At 34.1% G+C, this 23,365-nt stretch overlaps 2 protein-coding genes across 2 annotated transcripts; one reads left to right on the forward strand and one right to left on the reverse strand.

The window, feature by feature from the left end:
* Positions 1 to 3,655: 3,655 nt before the first annotated feature.
* Positions 3,656 to 20,706, reverse strand: LOC144853630 (RNA-binding protein 8A-B-like). The gene is made up of 6 exons (XM_078711365.1): positions 20,549 to 20,706; positions 18,446 to 18,505; positions 18,254 to 18,328; positions 17,905 to 18,041; positions 10,054 to 10,190; positions 3,656 to 4,711 (listed from the first exon to the last, which is right to left on the reverse strand). The coding sequence occupies exons 1-6, from the start codon at positions 20,625 to 20,627 to the stop codon at positions 4,693 to 4,695; spliced, it is 507 nt and encodes a 168-aa protein (XP_078567491.1). The 5' UTR covers positions 20,628 to 20,706; the 3' UTR covers positions 3,656 to 4,692.
* A 1,373-nt stretch (positions 20,707 to 22,079) lies between these two features.
* LOC144853628 (uncharacterized) lies at positions 22,080 to 23,335 on the forward strand. The gene is made up of 4 exons (XM_078711362.1): positions 22,080 to 22,185; positions 22,327 to 22,613; positions 22,805 to 22,939; positions 23,090 to 23,335. Exons 1-4 carry the CDS (start codon positions 22,125 to 22,127, stop codon positions 23,219 to 23,221), a joined length of 615 nt encoding a protein of 204 aa, XP_078567488.1. The 5' UTR covers positions 22,080 to 22,124; the 3' UTR covers positions 23,222 to 23,335.
* Positions 23,336 to 23,365: the final 30 nt, after the last annotated feature.

Here is a 23,365-nt window from a genome sequence, read left to right on the forward strand (position 1 = left end):
AAAAGCAAAACTTTACGATTTACAATTTATGATATATGTTAAAGATGTATTGTCCCTTTGACTAATTCCAAAAAAATAAAAAATAACAGATTTCGAAAAAAGGTGGGTCATTTTGAAGTATCATAATAGTTATTAACTATCACCAAAAATTTGTCGAAAAAAAAATCATTTAACTGAAATACAGATGTTTTTTTGTTAAAAAAATTACTCTGACTTCCAGTCAAAGTTTTCGATCAAAACATACCCCATAATGAAACGCGCTTGTTTGGCTACTCTGTATGCATAATCATAAAACTTCCTCACGATCTGTGTGAAAATACCTTCTCAACCGTGACGAGTTGTAAACAATCCTAATTAGCATATGCATAATGCGTAATCGTGATTTGAAATCTTTGTTTACTTTCGCTCGCGACGATTTTCCAAACGAAATGTAGCCTAATCAAACTAATTTACCTGTTAATTACGTAAACTTGTTGCTTTTGGCTCGAATTTTCGACTTAAAGTGAATAACTTTAATATTACTTTGATATGGCCAATTTAAATTTAGAATATTTTGACCTTCATTTTTTTGTGTTTCAAGGGACAATACATCTTTAATATAACATTGTCTACATAAATAAAACATTGTATCCATTTAGTAAAGGTTATCCCACAGTGAAGTGACTGGGTTCTGCAAAGAGCCTAGAAGCATAAAGGCCAATTTACACAGATGAGCGGTAACGGTAAGCAGAAAATATCAGAAATGAAAACGTACACTACCCATATTAAAAATTGAATTTATGGGAAGTGTGTATCTTGTCGGAACTATGCATTGATTACCATACTTTAAAGCCTATATTTTGTTAGTTCATTAAAACCATTCTGTAAAAGTGTCCTTAATTTTTATATAATTATTAGTTTATTATTTTTCTATTTATAGGATTGGGTCGGAAATAAATGAGTAGTAATATTCTTAGATGTCCATTTTCTATCCAATATATCCTTATTTTATACAAATTTGTATATAAATGAGAATAAAAAAGTTGAATGTATTATACAATGTATCTGTTTATTTTTTTCCAAGTCGTATGAAAAGAGAATTTATATATGATATTATACAGCAAATGGTTGATTTCAAGGGCCATTGATAATTCAGCAAATTAGTCTTAAAGTAAAACTGCCGTCTGGTAGTCCACTCTACAGTGAACTAACACACTCTCTACACATCAGTCTTGGAGTAAAACTGTCGTTGGTTGTCCAGTCTACAGTGAACCAACACATTCTCTGGTAGTCCACTCTACAAGGACACAACACGTTCTCTCGGATCAGTCTTGGAGTAAAACTGCCGTTGGTAGTCCACTCTACAGTGACCTAACACATTCTCTCGGATCAGTCTTGGAGTAAAACTGCCGTTGGTAGTCCACTCTACAGTGAACCAACACATTCTCTGGTAGTCCACTCTACAAGGACACAACACGTTCTCTCGGATCAGTCTTGGAGTAAAACTGTCGTTGGTAGTCCACTCTACAGTGAACCAACACACTCTCTACGGATCAGTCTTGGAGTAAAACTGCCGTTGGCAGTCCAGTCTACAGTGACCCAACACACTCTCTACATATCAGTCTTGGAGTAAAACTGTCGTTGGTAGTCCACCCTAGTGAACCAACACACTCTCTACATATCAGTCTTGGAGTAAAACTGTCGTTGGTAGTCCACTCTACAGTGAACCAACACACTCTCTACATATCAGTCTTGGAGTAAAACTGTCGTTGGCAGTCCAGTCTACAGTGACCCAACACACTCTCTACACATCAGTCTTAGAGTAAAACTGCCGTCTGGTAGTCCACCCTAGTGAACCAACACACTCTCTACACATCAGTCTTGGAGTAAAACTGCCGTCTGGTAGTCCACCCTAGTGAACCAACACACTCGCTACACATCAGTCTTGGAGTAAAACTGCCGTCTGGTAGTCCACCCTATAGTGACCTAACACAATATCTACGGATCTGTCTTGGAGTAAAACTGACGCCTGGTAGTCCACCCTAGTGAACCAACACACTCTCTACATATTAGTCTTAGAGTAAAACTGCCGTCTGGTAGTCCACCCTAGTGAACCAACACAATATCTACGGATCTGTCTTGGAGTAAAACTGTCGTTGGTAGTCCAGTCTACAGTGACCCAACACACTCTCTACGGATCAGTCTTGGAGTAAAACTGTCGTTGGTAGTCCACCCTAGTGAACCAACACAATATCTACGGATCTGTCTTGGAGTAAAACTGTCGTTGGTAGTCCAGTCTACAGTGACCCAACACACTCTCTACATATCAGTCTTGGAGTAAAACTGTCGTTGGTAGTCCACCCTAGTGAACCAACACACTCTCTACATATCAGTCTTGGAGTAAAACTGTCGTTGGTAGTCCACTCTACAGTGAACCAACACACTCTCTACATATCAGTCTTGGAGTAAAACTGTCGTTGGCAGTCCAGTCTACAGTGACCCAACACACTCTCTACACATCAGTCTTAGAGTAAAACTGCCGTCTGGTAGTCCACCCTAGTGAACCAACACACTCTCTACACATCAGTCTTGGAGTAAAACTGCCGTCTGGTAGTCCACCCTAGTGAACCAACACACTTGCTACACATCAGTCTTGGAGTAAAACTGCCGTCTGGTAGTCCACCCTAGTGACCTAACACAATATCTACGGATCTGTCTTGGAGTAAAACTGCCGTCTGGTAGTCCACCCTAGTGAACCAACACACTCTCTACATATTAGTCTTAGAGTAAAACTGCCGTCTGGTAGTCCACCCTAGTGAACCAACACAATATCTACGGATCTGTCTTGGAGTAAAACTGTCGTTGGTAGTCCAGTCTACAGTGACCCAACACACTCTCTACATATTAGTCTTAGAGTAAAACTGCCGTCTGGTAGTCCACCCTAGTGAACCAACACAATATCTACGGATCTGTCTTGGAGTAAAACTGTCGTTGGTAGTCCAGTCTACAGTGACCCAACACACTCTCTACGGATCAATTTTAGAGTCGTTGGTAGTACATCCACAGTGAACCATTTATTGTTACATGTTTATGTCTTGTCATGATGTATTTTTGTGAGGGTCCCTAATGATCAGCTTCGGCTGGATGGACCACCCTCGTAACATATTGTTAAAATAAAAAATAAATAAATAAATTCTCTGCAAACCAACAGTCTTAAGATACATATATTTTCAATGCTGCATTATCGTTATTAGGCTAACAGGCTATAAACAAAGGTACATTCACGCTATTTACGAAACATTACATAAGAAGACGATGTCGTTTTCAAATGACGCGACGAAGATGCTGGTTCCATTCGACACGACCGGGTTATGTACACAAATTATATTATTATTTTCTTTCACTTTTATATAGACTACTATTTTTTCCACCGATTCGAATGCATCCCTCTTATTGTATATTTTCTTTTCCAACTGATATTCGGTTTGCAAACTCCGAAGTTGGCTAGTTGTAGACCAGTTGAAAAACTTCGGCTAACTACAGAAAACAAGCTTGCAGAAGTCTAAACAAGAGAATTCGGTAAAGTTTGCTACTGTAGACTAAGGCCATAGGGTCTAGTACATTACTGTAATGTTAATTTACCTGAACGCACTCAAAATACAACAAAAACACAATCTAATATTTGGTAACAAATTTATTTCTTACAACTAGTTATTACATTACTTTTATAAAAAAGCAGCATACTGAATAAATGGTTATATTCTTTATGTAAAGAAAAACTCATTATCATTGCAGTATAGAAAATAATGTTCATAGAGGGCACTGTTCATCTTTTTTCTCAACAGACACAAATGTAGCAAACTTGAAACGTTTTATCTGAAAAGTTTTCAACAATGTTATAAACAATCTTCAACTATTGTCTATGTAAGCCAAAATAAATTTTACTACTACATTAAGTGGAATAAAAGAGGCAATTAAAACAATAATTAATATTCATCAACAAATAAAACTGCAAAACATGATTTGTTTATTCTATAAAACTATCACTCTTCTCTTCCCTGGTTAAAATGCCGTAAGCTCTGTCTACACTATCAAACTTTATGAGATAAAAAGTGCTCAAATATGGACCTGATGACATCATATCACTACCATATTTGGGAACATCACACTTTTTTTTGTCAAACTAGTTTGATAATGTAGGCATAGCTTAAAACAAAAAGTGTATAAAGCATAACATTGGTTTAATGGTCTGAAGAAGGTGATGCTTATTCATTTCCGCTTATTTTCCCTTTTTTTTTTATATAATTCTGATTGAAAAACATTTTTGTGTGTTTTCTTCCATTTCAAAGATTGGAAACATTATTGGCAATACAGTATCATTAGGCCTACTGGTCTAAATTAGATAAACATCATATCCTGAACACCCAGTGAAAACAAAGTGGTTAAGTCTGCTAAATATTTGTTTAGAACATAGACAAATTCAGGGGACACCATTTTAAAATGAAAAAAAAAACTTAGTATGGAATTGTGCATTTTTATTACATCGATTGTTGCCGCTCCCTTATTTATAAATATTAGATTCGCCCCTAAAGAACAAAGATGTTGAAGACGTCTGCTGTAACCCTCAAACATGCGACTTGATATCATCTTCAACTGGTATTTGAGACGCTGTAGATGACAAGATACACCAGATAGATGAGAGGAGAGCACTGCCTACCGCCTCTTGTTTCGCCTATAGAATAGAATATTTATATGCATGTATAAATGTATACTAAATAGTACAGTAAATAGGATTGGGTGGGAAAATATAAAGAAATGTATGAACAAAAAACAACAAAAGTACAGTACAGTATGTATTATTAATAAGAGATATTATATTATATAAAACTACAACCAGATAGGGTTTGTAAAGTTGTGTTCACAGTATTTGGACATTTGAAGATGTGCGAATATTTCTTCTAAAATTAAGCCCACTGCCTTAACCCTTTATAGAGCAGCATTTCACTTTTGAGGAGATCTGGGATGAAATAACATATGACAGTGGGCATACAATTGAAATTTTAGGTGCCATGGTTAAATTTTTCATTGATTTTTCCAACATTTAAATGGGCAGAGCATAACGCTTCTCCTCTACACCTTTGCATCAACTGTATAATTATGCAACTGCAATGAATATCTAGGTCTAACCACGGCCATTCCAAATAAAAATGCTGCTCTTAAACTACAGTACTTTAAAGTTTCAGATACAAGGGAAAAAATGACAGACAATTCCATCGAAATACCCTTTGGGTCTTACCCTAGGGAAGACATTCGTGATGAGTTATATTATTAGGTTACTACTGTATAACAAAAATAATATTTGTATAACTGTAACCCAACTCAATAAAAAATAACCCTTTGGAGAGGTAAAGTGTTGAGGGTTGAATAATATGACTAAGATGTACATGTCAATATTGATTCAGTATAAAATGATAAATGATCAATTTACTTGTAAAGTTCACTCATAAGCACGTCATATTTCAGGGCATGCTGTTAAGTGGTCCGGCACGGTAGGAACCCACAAACCAAGGTCCTTCCGATAAGTTAACCTAAATAATTTCATTTCCACCTATAGTGACCGATTCACTGCTTGTTTCAAAACGCTCATTGCGTACCTTTTTACGATACAGTAAGACGATTATATAATAATATTTTACAATTTTAATTTCCTCACACCTTAATAATTAATAGATATGGTGTAATTAATTGTGACAGAGGCTATGTTATCATTATTGTAAGTTATTATTGATTGAGTCAAAAGTATTTTGTTAATGTAAATCAGCTTCAAGCATAGTTTTTACAGGGAAGTGGCATGTTTGTATTTTCCTATAACAAGCCCTAGGCTGCGACAGTCAATATGGACATTTAGGTACCTATGGTACAATAACATACACGTGTGGCCTAAACCCAAGTGCTCTATAGCACTCTATAACATTAGTTAAAAAGTTAAAAGAAATAACAGTCAGTGAAGATGAAATCGATGGGAAGGTGAATTGTGTACAGCACAATAGGCAACCTCCTCCATCCCCCACAAATACCTCCTAACCCTCTTCCCTACACAATTGTTGTAATCTACAATATGCAGAACATCCTAGCCCTAGCCCTAGTAAAATTATGTGCAAACCCCTGAGATTCTGTGGGGGACGGACTAAGGATATACAGTATTCCCTGGAAAATGTTTTGTAAATGTAATGCAACAAAAAATCGTTTATACCCAGTTTCATTTCTCATAAGCTGTTCATTTTAAATGTCATTGTCAATAATATACTTATGCCTTTTATCTCAATAGTTTTTCCAAAAACAATGGTCACCTACCATTGAGCTTAAGGAATGCTTACTAACAGTGCAACATGTTTCAATTCTGACCAGTATGTGGCTAGCATGGACGGCCTACTGTCCAGTCCGCTGTCATTTCTCAGTGTGACTATTAGCTATTATGTCATTTAGTTTGTCTGGTCATACTGGGCACTGTAAATACATCGCTAGACAAGTTCAATATCTACTTTACTAATTAAATGGCGATCATGGCTTAGAGTTACAGGGTACCTTCTCACCCAACTCTGTGGTAGCCTTGTTTGCCCATCACAAATCATCATTCTCAATTACATCGGTAATTCTGTACCATAACAGAGGTTTACAACTAAGAAAACACAAATAATTGAGAAACTACGTCAAAACAGAAATGTAATGTGACTGACATGAACACGGTCAGTCAGGTAAAATAGCTTTCTTTATATTAATCTCAAGCACATATTGTAAAGGTGAATTAATGATTAAAGATGTATTGTCCCTTTGAATAATTCCAAAAAAATAATAAAAAAAGATTTTGAAAAAAAGTGGGTCATTTTGAAGTATCATAATAGTTATTAACTTTCACCAAAAATTAGTCGGAAAAAAAAAGATTTAACTGAAATACAGACGTTTTTTTATTCAAAAAATAACTTTGACTTCCAGTCAAAGATTTCGATCAAAACATATCTCATAATGCAAAGCGCTTGTTTGGCTACTCTGTATGCATAATCATAAAACTTCCTCGCGATCTGTGTGAAAACACCTTCTCAACTGTGACGAGTTGTAAACAATCCTAATTAGCATCAGGCATAATGCATACTAGTGGTTTGAAATCTTTGTTTACTTTCGCTCGCGAAGATTTTCCAGACGAAATGTAATCAAATTAATTTACTTGTTAATTACGTAAACTTGTTGTTTTTGGCTCGAATATTTGACTTAAAGTGAATAACTTTAATATGGCCAATTTAAAAATAGAATATTTTGACCTTCATTTTTTGTGTTTCAAGGGACAATACATCTTTAAAACAAACATATACAGTATGTAATTTAAATATAGAATGAAATTCTGTTAAATATATTATAAAGATATATATAAATATTTATATCAGAAAAATTAACAATGACCTCCTTCTGAAACTTAATTTGTAAGTTAATAAAAACAGACCAATTTTTATTCACCTAACCAGGGAAAGCATGTTTCAAACAGTGGAAACATCATCTTTATTTAGACTTGTTTTTTCCACATTGACCAATCACATGATCCATCATGGTTATGATTGGTCAAATAACATGGGAAGCAATTTGACCATAACATCCTTGTGAAAATAAATGTATTAAATCAAAAAGTAACATTTTTATAAATTACAATTAATAATGTATTTAAACGATTATTTAATATCTCAAGACTTTGATATACTATACTGTACTGTAGACTTTGTACATTTTTCCCTTTCCTCTTGAAAGTTAAAGGGAGAGACAATTTAGATGGGAGTTTTACTTGATCAACAGCTGTTCTCTGCCTAAATTTAGATTGTACCACAATCCACTTAAACCAAGACCTTGAAAGATAAACTGTCAATGTAAATTGGTATTTTGTGGTTCTTTGATTAACACTTACCATACTTTACATACATTCTGAACTAAACTGTTAGAGTACTGCAAGTGCAAGCCTCTTGTATTTTAAACAATTATTATAAATTTCAAACCTAGAGCACTAAGCTGTAACAGAGGACATTATGGCCAACCTCTATTCAGGGGACACCCTCTATTAAATGACCCTCTTTGTTTTATGGAAAAGTATAGACCCTGCATAGGAATATCACATTCTTTGTTGCTAGAGTAGTAATAATACAGTACTTTACTGTACCTAAACAACATACAATGCTTCATACAGTGATTTGACCAATAAAATGTGACAGTTCAGATGATCCGTCGTGTTGTAAACTGGTAAAATGATGTGTGGTATTAAACCAAGCTTTAACATTAACTCTGTTAATTGTATGCGAAAAATATTATTATATTAACTGCGCGCCCTCATTTATATTCATACAACTGTAAAAATGAAGTGAATAATCTGTAAGTTGTGTTACATACTGTAGAGCAATAACCCATCTACTATTAAAACTCTCATCCACGTCTTTCATGTTTCTTTCCTGTTGCCAAAAATATTAGATGATTGAATAAAAAGTATTATTTACTGGTTTTTTTCTTACCAGCAGTAAAAAATAAATTCAATTTTTGTAGGGCATTATTTTCCAATCAACCTCTTTAAAAACTATGCTACATAGCTAGCATAGCAAGTTCAATACTATGTTATCCAATTTTAACATTTAAACATTAAATACTAGGATTTTTATCAAAGATCATAGAGAAATATGCAATTAAGATAACAAAGACAGTTCAGTATGGATTGAAATAAAATAGATACGGTCATTGTCCTGGATTTATCAACAAACCTCTAGACCTGTGATAACTTCTTCAATTAATCAATGCTGTTTTCTGCAAAAATGTTTAGGTAAGTAAACTTGATCTTCAAATGAAAGCCCTACATTTAATTATATCATGGAAGAAAAATTTCCTCCATGATTATAAATACTGTACATGCTAGACAATAGGGCACCCAGAAAAGTTTTCATGGTCTGGTTATGTTAGTATTGGCTAAAAGATAGATTAGTACTGACATCCAATTGCTGCCAGGTCCTATCCTGTACAGTATGTAACAGTTTAGTTGATTCTTATATCCCACTGAAACATAGGGCCTACAGTACTATGTGATTTTGGTTAGTGATTGGACCAAGGCAATGTAACAACAGGACACTGAGCTTGCCTTGTCAAGATAGGAACGTTTAACAATCCTTTGATCTTCTGCGACAAACACCAATAGTACTGAACAGATACAGCATAAAGTGTCTGTTCTGAACTGATGTATCGCAGCCACAGATAAACCCTTTGATCTCCGGCACTCAGCATCCTGTTGTTACAGTAGATTGCCTTGAACACAACCGCTAGTCGAACTGATTAGCCGAGCGAAAAAGGAGAAAAAAGAAAAGGGGACAAACAATTGGGTTCAATGCAATGTACAGTCTTCTCAGATAAGGACATAAAACTAGATGTCCAATATATACAAAAAATCTGTCCGACTTTTAATATTTAGAGACTAGAGGTCGCCCAACTGTACAGCTCGGTATAAGAAAGAACAAGTCTAGGTAAAAGTCAAATCTAAAGTAAAAATTCTCAAATTGCTCCGATTGAGCTGAAACTTGGGTAAAGTAATCCTGTGGATAGAGCGCGTATTGATTTGATACCGAGGAGGGCTCCACCAAAGATCAAGGGATGTCAAAGGTCAAGGTAAAATTGGAACTTTGGTAAAGTAATCCTGAGAATATACATATGGGCAAGTATGAATCTGATAAATGATGTTTTAACTACATAAGAAACCCGCTCTGGGGCGAGTACTGTATACTTGCTAGTGCACCCAATTACAAAACAGTAATGACAGCAACTTTATCCCGCATGTGGACACAGCAACCTCTTTTGTATTCTGTGAAACACATTAGACACTGTTTTTAAAAAAAATGCTGATAATACCATGAAAACTACTGTATACTCCTTCAAGAACCCTTGTCCTCCATACACAACACAAGATGTTCTGGGTTCTCAAAGTGTACCAGAACTCCAGTACCTAAAACTTAATGCCACGCCAGCAACAGTACCAGAAACAACACGACAAGAATATAACCTTACCCTCTTTTTCCAGATTGCGGTCCTTTTACAAAGGCCCAGTCAACATTTACTTCTTGCTCTAAGATCTGTGATCCATTGAGTTCATCCATGGCTGCTCTTGCTTCCTTGAATGTTTCATACTCTACAAGTGCATATCCCTGCAATAAACAAACGTAAACAAAATCTTTATTAAAAGAAAGTTTGTTTGTTATTCCACATGGGGTATCAACATGATTGGAATTGTAATGGGAAGGTTTTAAACTACTTTTGAAAATTGTTCGCTATCCTATATCCAATATTGCATCCCAAATAGTGTCTAAATTTCCTATTTAAGCTGTATTTGAGGTACAGTAGTTATACTGCACAAGAAATTTAGATGTTCTGTGTGAAACTATTGTTTTAAAGATATACAGTACTGTTCCCCTTAAAACAAAAAATGTTCTATTAAATGTTGTTGTTGAATGTGTCATTTTTATGTCACAAGAGTAGTAGTGATTCACTTTAACCAAATATTGGACTGAAAAAAACAAATTCCTGAAAAATCTTGCAATCTAAGTTAAAAATGTCAATTTATCTGTCAGACAAAGATTGAACTGTTAATTTTTTTCAGTTTATTTTGTCTTTTTATAATAAATGAAATCATTATTTTAGTTTTTTTCCTTATGGAAGTGAATACCACTGATATTAAAACTGCGAAATAGACTATTCAAATCTGATTTGTAGTGGATGCTTTTCTTTCAATTTTGTCAGTTTAGAATTTGATGTTTTCAATTCAGAAAATAAATAAAAAGTTTAGTTGAAATAACTAATACTTAATTTGTAGGAAAAAAAAATTAAATTCGGATACAAATAAATAAATAATACGATTACATTTGTAAATTGATCAATTAAACTTTGTACCATAAAATAAAACATGTGGACATAAATTGAAAAATAGATTTTGACCGCATTAACTCAGAAATCTCTAGGCCACTGCAGGCACCCTTGAAATCTCTAGGCCTCTACAAGCCCCTCTGAAATCTCTAGGCCTCTGCAAGCACCCCTGAAATATCAGCCAACCCAGGATGCACTTTAAATGCAATCTTCATACGTCAAAGCCCATAGTGACGTGACAGTTCCAACCCCGATGCTACAAATAAATCTATTTTTTTCTGATATCGTTTGCTTAAAATTATGCTACGATAATTATAGGAGTCTCAAGTACGGAAACGCTTTTGACACCTGTGCGTAAGGTCACAGGTGTCAAACAACTTGGTTTGTGCTTGCCCGCAAAGTTATTTCATTTTAGTGTCATGCACGTCCAACAGGGGGTTCCTGTGGTACCTCGCTAAAGCCTTGGATCTTACACCACCACCTGAATATAACAAAGCACAAACACCAATAAAGTAATACAAAAATATGACCATTGCATTCCAAAAGATTCTCACAAGAGGGTTTCTTTAATTTCTCAATTAAATAAACTTACAAATGTTTGTACTTTAATTTAGGAATTGGAACACTGATCATCGTCAATAGAATTATTATTTTTAGTACTACATAAAGATTCTTGTAGATTAGGAGTCAGAGATTTTCTGTTCTCAATTTTCATGATGGAATTTAATAGTCATACAGTACCAGTACAGTTTACACTATGTATTTGAAAAAATATAAAATAAAGGAAAATTGATACAAAGTTTAATAAAAATATAGTAAACTTTAATTAAATGTGTCTATTTTCTAACAATCAGAAATAAAGACAAGTACTGAATGAAATTAGTATTTTCAATTTGAGAACAGTTCATCCATTGTTTTACAATTTTTCATTTATTGGTGTTAATTAGTTGTTGCTGTTACAGAACTGTTTCTACTAAACAAAACCACTAAGGTGGGGAACAAGGGTAAACATACTAAAATTTAAAGATATATTGTCCCCCTAAAAAAAATTTTTATTTTTTAAATATGCCATTTTAATATTACATAATAGTGATTCACTTTGACCAAAAACTTGATCTAAAAAAAACCATTTTCCCCCCAAAAAATGTAATTTAAAGCAAGGAAGACAATGGTTTTTTGTTGAAATTAACCATTTCTTTTGTCTTTTTATAAGTGAAATAATTATTTTTGATGATTACGTTATTACATTACGTCTGTCCACGACAGTGTGTGTGTATGAACACCGGGGTAACCCCCTACTCATCTCGAAAGATGTACTACTGTAGGTTCTTTAAAGTGCACATGAGCCAGATGTACACTGGACCTATGGTTTATAGTCCTTGACTTGTTCTACCACCAGAACCATGGAGCGAGTGAGCCTCGAATCCTTGCCGATGTTATGGCTATGGATTACGGTTCCACTGTCTTAACCGCTCGGCCACACTTACTCACAAATTAATTGAAACATACAGTAATATTCACACAGCAACTAGAAGAGTACAGTATTTAAAATGTATGGAGAATCAAGAAAAATAAAATAATAAAGCAAACATTTATTAATTAAAAAAAAGATGATCAAAGGCACATTGTAATGAGCTACAAAACAAAATATTTAACGCGTCAAAAGTAGGTGAAAGTTTTACATAAGGAGGAAGTTGTTCCAAACAGAGGATGCAATGAAAAGAAAGGAGCGTATAGAAAACCCTGACTCTATTTTGGGTTCATCTTTTCTGCCTAGATATTTTAGAAACAGGGAGAAAGCTGTAAATAATGTACAGTAGACAGGAGAAATGGAGAAAGACACATCAAGTTTACAGTATCAGCTAAATATACATCATCACACAAATCAAAGAACCTATAACATTATACCCACTGCTGCTGTAACATAACACATATGTCTTAACTGATTATGTTGAGTATATATTTATGAATGATAGTGACAAAGACGTATACTACAACCCCACTTCTCCAAACACCTGCTTAGCATAGTATTGTGCACGGTAGCACTGAACATTATTACAAACAGCAGCTGTTCACACTACCACCCACAACTTTCTACATTTGCCAGCTTACATTGTAAAATACATTATTTTTATAAACACCCAACACTAACAGTCTGAACCTAACTGTACTGTACATGACGTTTTGTAAAAAGATTGCGTACACATTTTATATTAGTTACTACAGTAGAATCATTTTGACATCATCAAGGACATCATAAATGCAAAGCTCATCAAGTTCAGATTGTAGTGAATTATTAAAAAAAATAATATGTGCATTATTATCACAAGCAGTAACTGTACTTGAAAATGAATTGGTGTTTAATTAATTAATTTAATAAGTAAATTTTAAGTTTTATTTTCTTATCCCTACTGTACATTCTCTGCTTTTTTTTATTTTTCACTGTATCAACAAATTAAATACAGCAACCGGCCATAATACGGGGTTTCCCCTCTTAGTGGCATCATTGAATGCTGTGTGATTAGAATCAATCCTCACTGTATCCCCAAACCCACAAATTACAAACAGTACCCAACCTATCATATCAGTGACATCCTTGAATACTGTATGATTAGAATAGAATCCTCACTTTATACCTACCAAAGAATTATACAGAGCACCCTACCAACCATACAGTACTGTACAGTACCATGGGGTTTCCCCTATTATAGGTAGCAACCTTGAATACTGTATGATTAGAAATTAGGATATTGTCAATGTTTATACCAAGTAATTCCTCCATTGCCAATAGAGGGAGCTAAAAGTTGAGGAAATGTTCTAAATGACATTTAAAAGAATTTTGTTGGTCTCCTCAAAATATAAATTTTCAGTTGTTTGTCCTTCACAAATAAACATTTACTGATAAACTTTTGAACTTTTAAAAAACTTTAATTTACTTTGATTAAATTATTACAGAATGTTAAAATTACACAAAAGCAAAGAATTATTTGGAGTTCATGGAAAACGTAAAATTTGGTAATTAAATTTTAATTTAGATTAAATTAGAATAGCAGATATGTGCAATACAAATTTGTAAAAATTACTTTGCAATTGCTCTATATTCGTTTCTGGGGGGATTCAACATGACCTTCCCTTGATTTTGTTTCTATAAATTTAATTTCATTGGCACGATGTGTAAAAACTTTGAACTAAAAATATACATTATTACTAATTCACATTATATAATGGCAAAGAAGCATATAAACAGAGCATAAAAAATAATCTTTCAATTTACCAAAGAATAGCCCATCAAAGTTTCCCAGGGAATAAAATAAACTTAGGGGACGTAAAGCACTTTCTACGATTTTAATTTGATTTATTCTGATACGAAGTAGTCGCCAAACATCTAAAGGCAACATTAAAACGCATATACTGACAATGACCTCAATTTTGTCACAGATGAAAAAATAAAACATTTGTAGATTTACGACAATTGTAGAAATGCGAGCTGGAATGTCACACAGTCAGACAAACTTAATTGAAGACAGACTACGGCCCTGAAGGGGCATGATTTTGAACATTGGTACAGTCCGACCAAATGATTGCCATCATGCGCAATTATCGGTAACAGATTTGTCAGCGATAATGAATAAATTCATTTGTCAATATACAATTGATTTAGCAGTGGTAACGCATTAAAGCTCTAATGAGCTACATTAGTGGTATGCCAGTATTAAAACGGTTACAATGTGGAGGACAACACGATTGTCAAAATGCCAATAAACATGCGTCCCTCAACTACCATCGCAAACAATTACATCGCTAATAAACACGCGTGACACGGAAAGTCAGCTGGCAGAAGAAAACGAGAACCAGGGAATAAAAGTATTCTCGTTTTGTAATTGCATGGCACTGACGATTCAAACAGCATGACACGGCATAAAAGTGAGTGTTGAACATTGCCGCTCTAAGATAAAAATACATTCCATATTTGGAAATTGTTTATTTAGAAGGAAAACAAATATAGAAATTGATTAGGCATATTATGTTCCCATCAGAACTGACAGAATAACTAGGGCAGAGTCTAGTCATTGATGAATGCAATGCTTGTCTATGTTAGACCAGGCCTGTCAGTTTCACTGGAAGTTCAAATGATGGCGCTCTTGAGATTCCATGCATGAAGAGTGCAAATTGTGGACGTTATCGTGCAGAAAAAACACAAAAAAACATAAAGTAGGTAATATACAGTACTTGGTATATGTTTGTTAGCATTTACTGTATCAAAGTATAAAATAAAGGCTTGTTTTACCTTTAAGTTTGTAGTACTGTACAGTGTAAACAGTTTTTTAAAAATAAAGGTATAAAATTACCTTTCATTTTTACAGAATTGGAAGATATTTTAACAAAATTACGATGTTTAGAAAAAATTTGGCCAGCAGAATTTATTTAATAAAATAGCAAATTATAATTGATTATAATTTTCAATAAAATTGCATGTAGTAGTCATTAAAAGTTTCCTAAGTGCTGCAGTATTACAGTTAGCAGGCCTTGTCTTTTGAAAATTGCAGTTGGGCTACCTACAAATTATTGCACACAGTCAAGGGTGCTGTAGGTGTTGCTTTGGTATTAATTATAAATTGGTTGATAAAATATGATCTAAGTAAATAGCAATAGTGATGTTTGATCATTCAGGTCTGTATAAGTTATGTGTGTCATCACACAAGGAAATGTCGGGCATTCCTATATTCTCTGTATGATGTGCGAGACAGCATGCCTTACATGTAACAACAACTATGTTAACTGTAATGTCATCATCTGTGTCTTATTGCATATATAGGATTATTGTAACAATTGAAGCACATTGCGTACTACAATGTAGGGCAAAATATCCATGGACCACTGTATCTCATCTGGCATGAATTCCCGGACAGAAACTACGGGTCTCGAGGGAAGGCACATATTTATCCTAATTACCCACTGCTTGGATTATCTAAAACAAGTGTTACCTGGCCTCAACATGTAATCAACATTTGTCAAGTTGAACGCTCCGACCTCATTTTGCAAACAAATCATTCAGTTTTGTGATTTTTTTAGAACATTGATAAAATGGCATGTACTGAATACTCCAGTTTACTAGACTTAGCAGTGTTGTACAGTCGTATTGTTTTGTATGTACAGTACCACTCTGCCTATTCAACAGTCACTTTGGTGCGGCTAGATCACCTACTGTTTGTATTATTTACAAACAATTTGGAAAAGTATTGAAGTCTAACAGTATTGTTAGTTGCTAGTAGTAGCAGCACTGTACTAGTATATAAAGTACTACTGTACTGTATGCTTTTGAAGGTAATTTATCGAACAATACAATAAAAGACAGAATTATTGCAGAATTTGAATGCCTATAACACGTAAGTGTTTGGTGACAACGCATAGAAATTGTTATTAAACTGTTTATTCAACCACACAATGTGTTGTGTTGAGGTTGCGTTATATCATCAACATATGAATTACATTTACAGTTTTCTTTTTTTTAAATTTATTTTATTTATGACAATTCGGAGACACGTCTCCCGGAGAATCCAGATACTGTAGTCACAGCCGTTAAGGCTAGTAGCTAATTAAGCAGCTTCCCCCTTAAACTACAGTATCTTAAATTAATACATCATATAATACATTATAATAATCACATAAAACACAGTAATTACACATCAATGAAAAAGTATTTACAGTGTTATAAAGAGAATTGATGAAATGGGGTCTCAATTAACCACTGAGTGAGAGCCCAGATTACATTTTAATACAACTAAATCAACACCTTTTCATAAAAACTTGTTTAACTGAAAAATTCTGTTGTTTATGCCTAGAAGCCCTAATCCTAGGCCACAACAAGCAAAAGCGTGGGTGTAAAATGGTAACCTATTTACTCGAAAAAAAAACCCAGTACTGTATAGGAAAAACCAAAACACAAGAAATAACAGTAAAAATTTACAAACAACCTTGTTTTCTCTCTCTCTAAACTGTAAAAATTGGTGAACCACACGATATGGGTATATACCAAGTATGTATGTGTATAATGAATGTGGCGGCGGGCGTTTATTCAAGGGAAAAAATAATTGCCTAGTGTTTGTTCTATATGCGGAAATTCCATTCATATTCCATGGGAAACAAGCAATGTACAGTACCTAATGTAAGTGTACAGTACTTGTACAGTGGGTTAACATACTGTACTTTAGATTTCAAAATAGAGTTTGAGAACAAACAGTCCAACCAACCTAGAGGGAAGCAAACATTTTAAAGAGAAAAATATATACATATAGTTAAAGATGTTTTGCCTCCCAAAAATATAAAAAATAATTTTTTGTAATTTTAAACAAAATAAATGATTAAATTTAAGGAGATCTTGTACAAAAAGTGTGTGAACATTTTAATGTTTGTAATCAATTATTATCACAACAGATTTTATTGAACACAGTGATACTGTACTGTGTATTACAAACATCATGTACAATAAAAAACATTAAATGACAACAGAGCATACAATAATTCTCATCACTAGAGGGTAGCAAACACAAAATAAATGTCTTCAAGAAAATATTGTTTTTTATTACAACCTACTGTAATGTATTTATTAAATGAAAATAGACACAATTGGCGATGCAATATTTATTGTCCTTTTTATGCTAGTCCACCCGTCAGCAATTTCTGGAACATTTTTTTTGTCTGGAAAATACACTATGAGCTTAAGTATAAACACCTTATGTGCCAAAATATTTATCCTTTTACTAATAATAGTGGGTATCAAAAAAAGACAGATGCAAGATTTTGTTTGATTGGGGATTCTATCAAAAGAAATGTGTGATATTGATTTGGATGATTTTAAAAAAGTAGTTTTAAAATCCCATATTGATTTTATCTATTCCATCTTGGGAAAAGTGTCTTCTTTTTCTTTTAGATGACAAAGTACAATTTCATTGTTTTTTTTTTCCGTTAATCCCAAATTAAAAACAAAAGAAACGTTACCTTCAAATATCCTGTTCGTCTGTCTAGATTCACGTGTAGGTTTTTGATCTCACCAAAATCTGCAAATTTATCATGTATGTCTTCTTCTGTTGCTTCTTCGTGAACACCAGTGACAAATAGGATCCAACCTTCTACGGCTGAAAGAGATTATTACCACATAGAAAGTAAATACAGATGGGTACAATACATTTTATGTTTATTTTTACAATACTGTATATATATATAATAGTTTATATTCAATTGAGATCCAGTCACAATTTCATACACACAGCATTGTTTTAACCATTTAGTAGTTTGTTCATATGTTGTTAAATATATAATTAATAGCAATAGGTCAAAACATGCATACATCTTTGGGGTCCACTTTCACTGTTATCCACTTCCATGGCTTCAAAATCATCTCCTGCTGTTCGTACACCAGCATCTAAAGGGGGAAGTGTGTTTACAGTTTATTAATTATATATAGATACAAAAATGTTTATGATTGCAATGGTACAAATAATTTCATTTAATTAATAAATAATCATTTAATCTTACTTACCTGTACCAAATCCTCTTCCTTTTCTTTTCTTAACATTTTTTTTCAGCTTTTGAATATTTTCTATAAAAAAAATGAGTTTATTGTTAAACGGTCCTGGACGATTCAGCCCATTTAATATTGTCGACTTTGCAATGATGATTTTTGGGAACCGTGATTGCTAGACAGTTCGGATATAGCATTACTGTGTTTGTCGTCATTTACGGTTAGAAAGCAGTAAGGAAATGCGTATCACTATCAGCGTACAGTATATTACAGATCAGATGAGAGATAGAGAGTATGTACTGTATGTCTTAGTACTGGATAGTACACTAGTTTTAGTAGGTCTACTGAACTAAAAGTTGGGCTACCTCTACCTGTAGCTAGCACAGTAGGCCTAATGGATTAGTCCAAGTTGAGCCGCCACCAGAAAAATGTCTGGAAAACCGCCGAATGTGAACTATCGGTGGTGTCCTTTCTTGTAATTTAGAGTATATGAGGGATAACCATGTAAAATCAAAAATTAATTCACGGTTTTTATTTTAGCATATTATAAATTACTGTAAGCCCTTGAAGACCTGGCTCATACGGCATATGACTGGTTGGGCCGCCGACAAGTTGAGCCGCTATTATTTTTATTTGCTAGGCCTAATCATATAATATCATATTTTATTGAATTTTACAATGTTAATTCACAAAATATTTTACTAAAAACGTGATTTTATGTAATTATTTTACCGAAAAATGGCGTAGTTCATACAACTGTCGACTGAGGGGGCAAAATGTTTACGTCAAAGTTTTAGTTATTATTATATTATTTCTTTAATTGTAATATTTAATAATATATACTAAAAACTCAACCGTGATATTAACTTTTGAATATACTGTACATCGTTATCCATATAAATAAATAAAACCTCTATTAAAAAGAAACGATCACCGGCGAAAGTTAGCATTTGCCGTTTCATAGAAAATAAAGTTTTTCTGGGGTGGCTCAAATTTGGCCCATAGATAGCGACTAGCAAAACCGCTAGAGGGCAGCAGACATTTTAAGGGAATAGAAAAGTGTGAACCATAAACTGTTAAAAAAGGGTCAACTTGCGCACAAATTTACAAACTCTGATTGGCTATTCAGAAAAAACGAATGATTGACTGTACGATCTTCTCCAGAAAATTTTTATTTATCTTTCGTGGGAATCACCCACCTTTATTGTAATTTCTTCTCATTTTAAATGTATAATAGTATAAATAATTTTAACAGTGTATGCCTTTGGTTTTACATAAATATCACCTATATTGGATCGCAAAAGGTTTTAAATCACCTGATGCTAAGTGAGTAAGCAATTCTAGGCCGCCAAAAGTCATCACACAGTCTGGCTGAGGTGGGGTTATTCCTCCAGGAAATTTGCGCAGTCCGGGGAGAGGGTAAACATAAATAAAATCAGTACTTTCTATCTGATTTTTACACAATTTCCAAACAAAATGTTGTACTACGTGAATACATATTTGTCTCCATCAACTTTCTAAATAAAATATGTTCATAAAATGTATTTATTATTATATATGACGTGTTTTAGTAGTATTTTCACCCAGTGACTATCCTATTTGTGTACAAGGTCACAAACGCAAGGTGGGGATTCTTATATAAATATAATTTATAAAGCATAGGCCTAGTGATGGTGCCAAATTTTACACCTTTATTTTATTCATCATAACTTTTTAAATATTAAGTACTCAATAAATTTTGTTGATTTAAAGTTTAAAATAAAAATGCTTATGATTAAGTGAAGCTACCCAAAAAGGCCCTATTAGCTATGCCTACCCCCTACTACTAGCTAGCCAGGCAGGGTTGGGCTAGAGGCCCTGGCCCCTAACTAGCTAGCTAGGCCTAGAGGCCTAGCTAGTGTAACACTCTGACCATCAGGTCAACAACCCTTTTTCACTATTTCTCCCTACTCCATCTATTAACATTCCTAGTGGTTTCTTCCTATCCCGACATAGTAACGGATACACTAAAATACCACCGTTACACTAGTAGTAGGGCCTAGGCCTAGTACTAGTAGTGGGCCTAGGCTAGGCCAGGCTAGCTAATCTCTGCTCAAACTAAGATTAGGCCTAAATACTTACGGTCTGAATTTTCATCCACCTTAAATTCTTCATCTTCATCCCCTTCGTGTATATCTAGTACATCTGCTTGATTGTCCATTTTAGTCCTAAAACAATGTACTTTAAATTGTGAAACAACGCGTTTTCCCAGCGTCTAAACAAAAAAATTGCCGCTGGTGTTTTGTTTGTTTGTTGTTGAAATCATTACTCGCGTACTATTATTCGCAAATATAGAGGTCGCACGTGCACTTTATAAGATAAGATATAAGCATATGAATAGTGTAATTAAGACCGCAAACAAATTGTTGAGTATAACATGTTTAGATTGTTATATTTTATTTATTAAACAAAAAGTAAAAGTATTATGTGGATAGATTTTTGTTTGGATGCCACTAGTCGGAAATCTAATATTATCATCCAGGGACTAGATGCCTCTCCAAATCAAACAGGCTTCTGGACTTGGAAATTGTTGATATTAAGTTAGCCATCAGGCTTCATGCTCGTGCACCCCCAAATCCCCGTCCCCAACTTCTTAAAGTCTAAAATATAAGGGATTCAAAAAACGAATTACTTCTCCACCAAAAGGTGGAAATGGGCAATTCGAAGAGACCAATTAGTTCGGATATCCGTACTCAAAAAGGATGTTCCCCCAAAAAGACAAACTCAGGATACTTCAAAAAATTAGAATGTATATACACAAATGCCGATGGAGTTCTAAATAAAAGTGACCTTTTACAAATTTTAGTTGTGAAAGAAAATCCCCATATTATCTTTATTTTAGAAACAAAACTCCTGGACCTGATGGTGTTCATCCAAGAAGCTGTGAGATATTCAAATATACACTGAAGGTCAAATTACACAACCTACGTTATTCTAGTTTTTACGCGTGATGACGTCATCAAAATAAAATAATGGCATTTCATGATAAAGATAATTAATATAGATAGCAAGCACATACTGAAATGTGAGTATAAATCGTTATCAGACCAAACAGCATCTATAGAGTATCACGGTCGTAGTCGTAGAAGTGCATGTGCGTCGCGTAATTTCCGCGTGTTGCGTAAATTCGTTGCTCGTACCAACGAGTTACCACACAGCACCATGCCAACAATAACATTCTGTCTTTGCCTTTGCTAAGACAAGCACCTTCACAATTTCTCAGTGACGATTTGAAATTAAACTACGAAATTACTAGTAATATGGGATCGTGTTATTCTAAAATTAAAGTTAAACCTGACGCAAAAGATGATAAAAATCATCAAACAAGGAATGAAGTGAAAGAACGCAAAAAAGTAAATCGAATTCTTAGGTTTTTACGACGAAGATCAAACAAAGTGGGCGTCATGCCAGAGGTAGATTTTTGTATTTTGTATATTTGGCTATTGTCACGTAACGTTTACCATACAGTTGTTGCTGTTAAATATAGGCCTAATTTATTCGTTCAAACTCTTTGTTTTGTCGAGAGTCTTACCTAAATCTTGTCCACCGAATATTCCAAGGCGTAGTTATTATTTTTCTCTTAGTTTTGAGTGTTCATTTACATTTCTTTTTTCTACAGAATGATTCAGAAACCAATCTATCTGATCATGCATCTTTGATGAGCCATGACGAAAGAGTGAATGAAGAACTATTAAGATTAAAGGATGGAAACTCAACTGGTAAGACACAAGGAAGACGATAATGATAACAATTATAAAAAAGAATAAATTATACAAATTACAAATGAATATTGATATCAAATATGATTACAATTATTGTAAACAGACAAATAATAAATTTTCTTATGTTCTTACTTTTAGCAAACATTGTTCCAACTCGTCGACTTCCACCTATTGGTAACCGAAGTATGCCGACTCTTACAGACAAGAGCACGTTCCAGATCTTAGAAGAACTAAGAATGTCTGGTGTCATCGTTAACCCTAGACCTGGACAAAATGGATGCTCATTTGACATTTTGGATAGAGTCAAACCTGTATTAGAGATGCCACGGTCATTATCCAGACTCGAGCGACAAACAGATGACGAGAACAATGGAAAAGAAACTAATCTTACTTGGAAGCTAAAAGCAGCCGAAAAGAGACGCGAAGTAAGAATACTGTCAACCAATATTAATACCCTAGAATAAGCCCTACTCTTTATCATCACTATCGTCATTATCAATATCTTCATTTTAATCAAAATCATGTAGAGTCACCAATGTCTTAACTCTTAATATCTGCTTTACACTAGGCCTACACCATACTATATTAATCACAGAAATTGTTGCTTTAATTTTAGGAGTTCCTTCGAAAAAGAAAGCAATCACTTAAAGTACGAAAGACCACAGCATTCCAACAGACACTTTCGGAAAAACGAGAGTTTCAGGAGATGCAAAACCAAGCGAAACAAATCGCAGCCGAGGAGAGAAGACAAGTATGTAGACTTAGTTTCTTCTGGTTTCTTCATTTTACTAAAATTGACTGTATTCAACAATACTGTGATAATAAAGGGGATTTTCAGTCAAAGAATGCAGAATAGGTCATAGGTTTAAATTTCTATAAATGTTTATTGTTTTCATTTTAGAACAAACTTCTTCAAAAGACGAAGAAAGTGAATATTGAGGATGTCAGAAAAAGATTTGATCGCATTGATGATACAATCAGAGAAAATGCACAGAAAGTACTTAAGGAGAAGGAAGAAACTTGTAGACTATAGTGATGATGAAGAAAGAGCACAGGCAGATAATTACTTGTATGGCCACAAACCAGCGTCAGAGGGCTGTCAGGTACAAGAAACGAGATAGGCTTGAACAAGAGAAGTTGGATTTAGAAGTTGAAGTAGAAAAAGACAACACTTACT

Source organism: Antedon bifida, chromosome 10 (genome assembly GCF_963402885.1).
Source record: "Antedon bifida chromosome 10, ecAntBifi1.1, whole genome shotgun sequence".
In the NCBI taxonomy this organism is placed as follows: Eukaryota; Metazoa; Echinodermata; class Crinoidea; order Comatulida; family Antedonidae; genus Antedon; species Antedon bifida.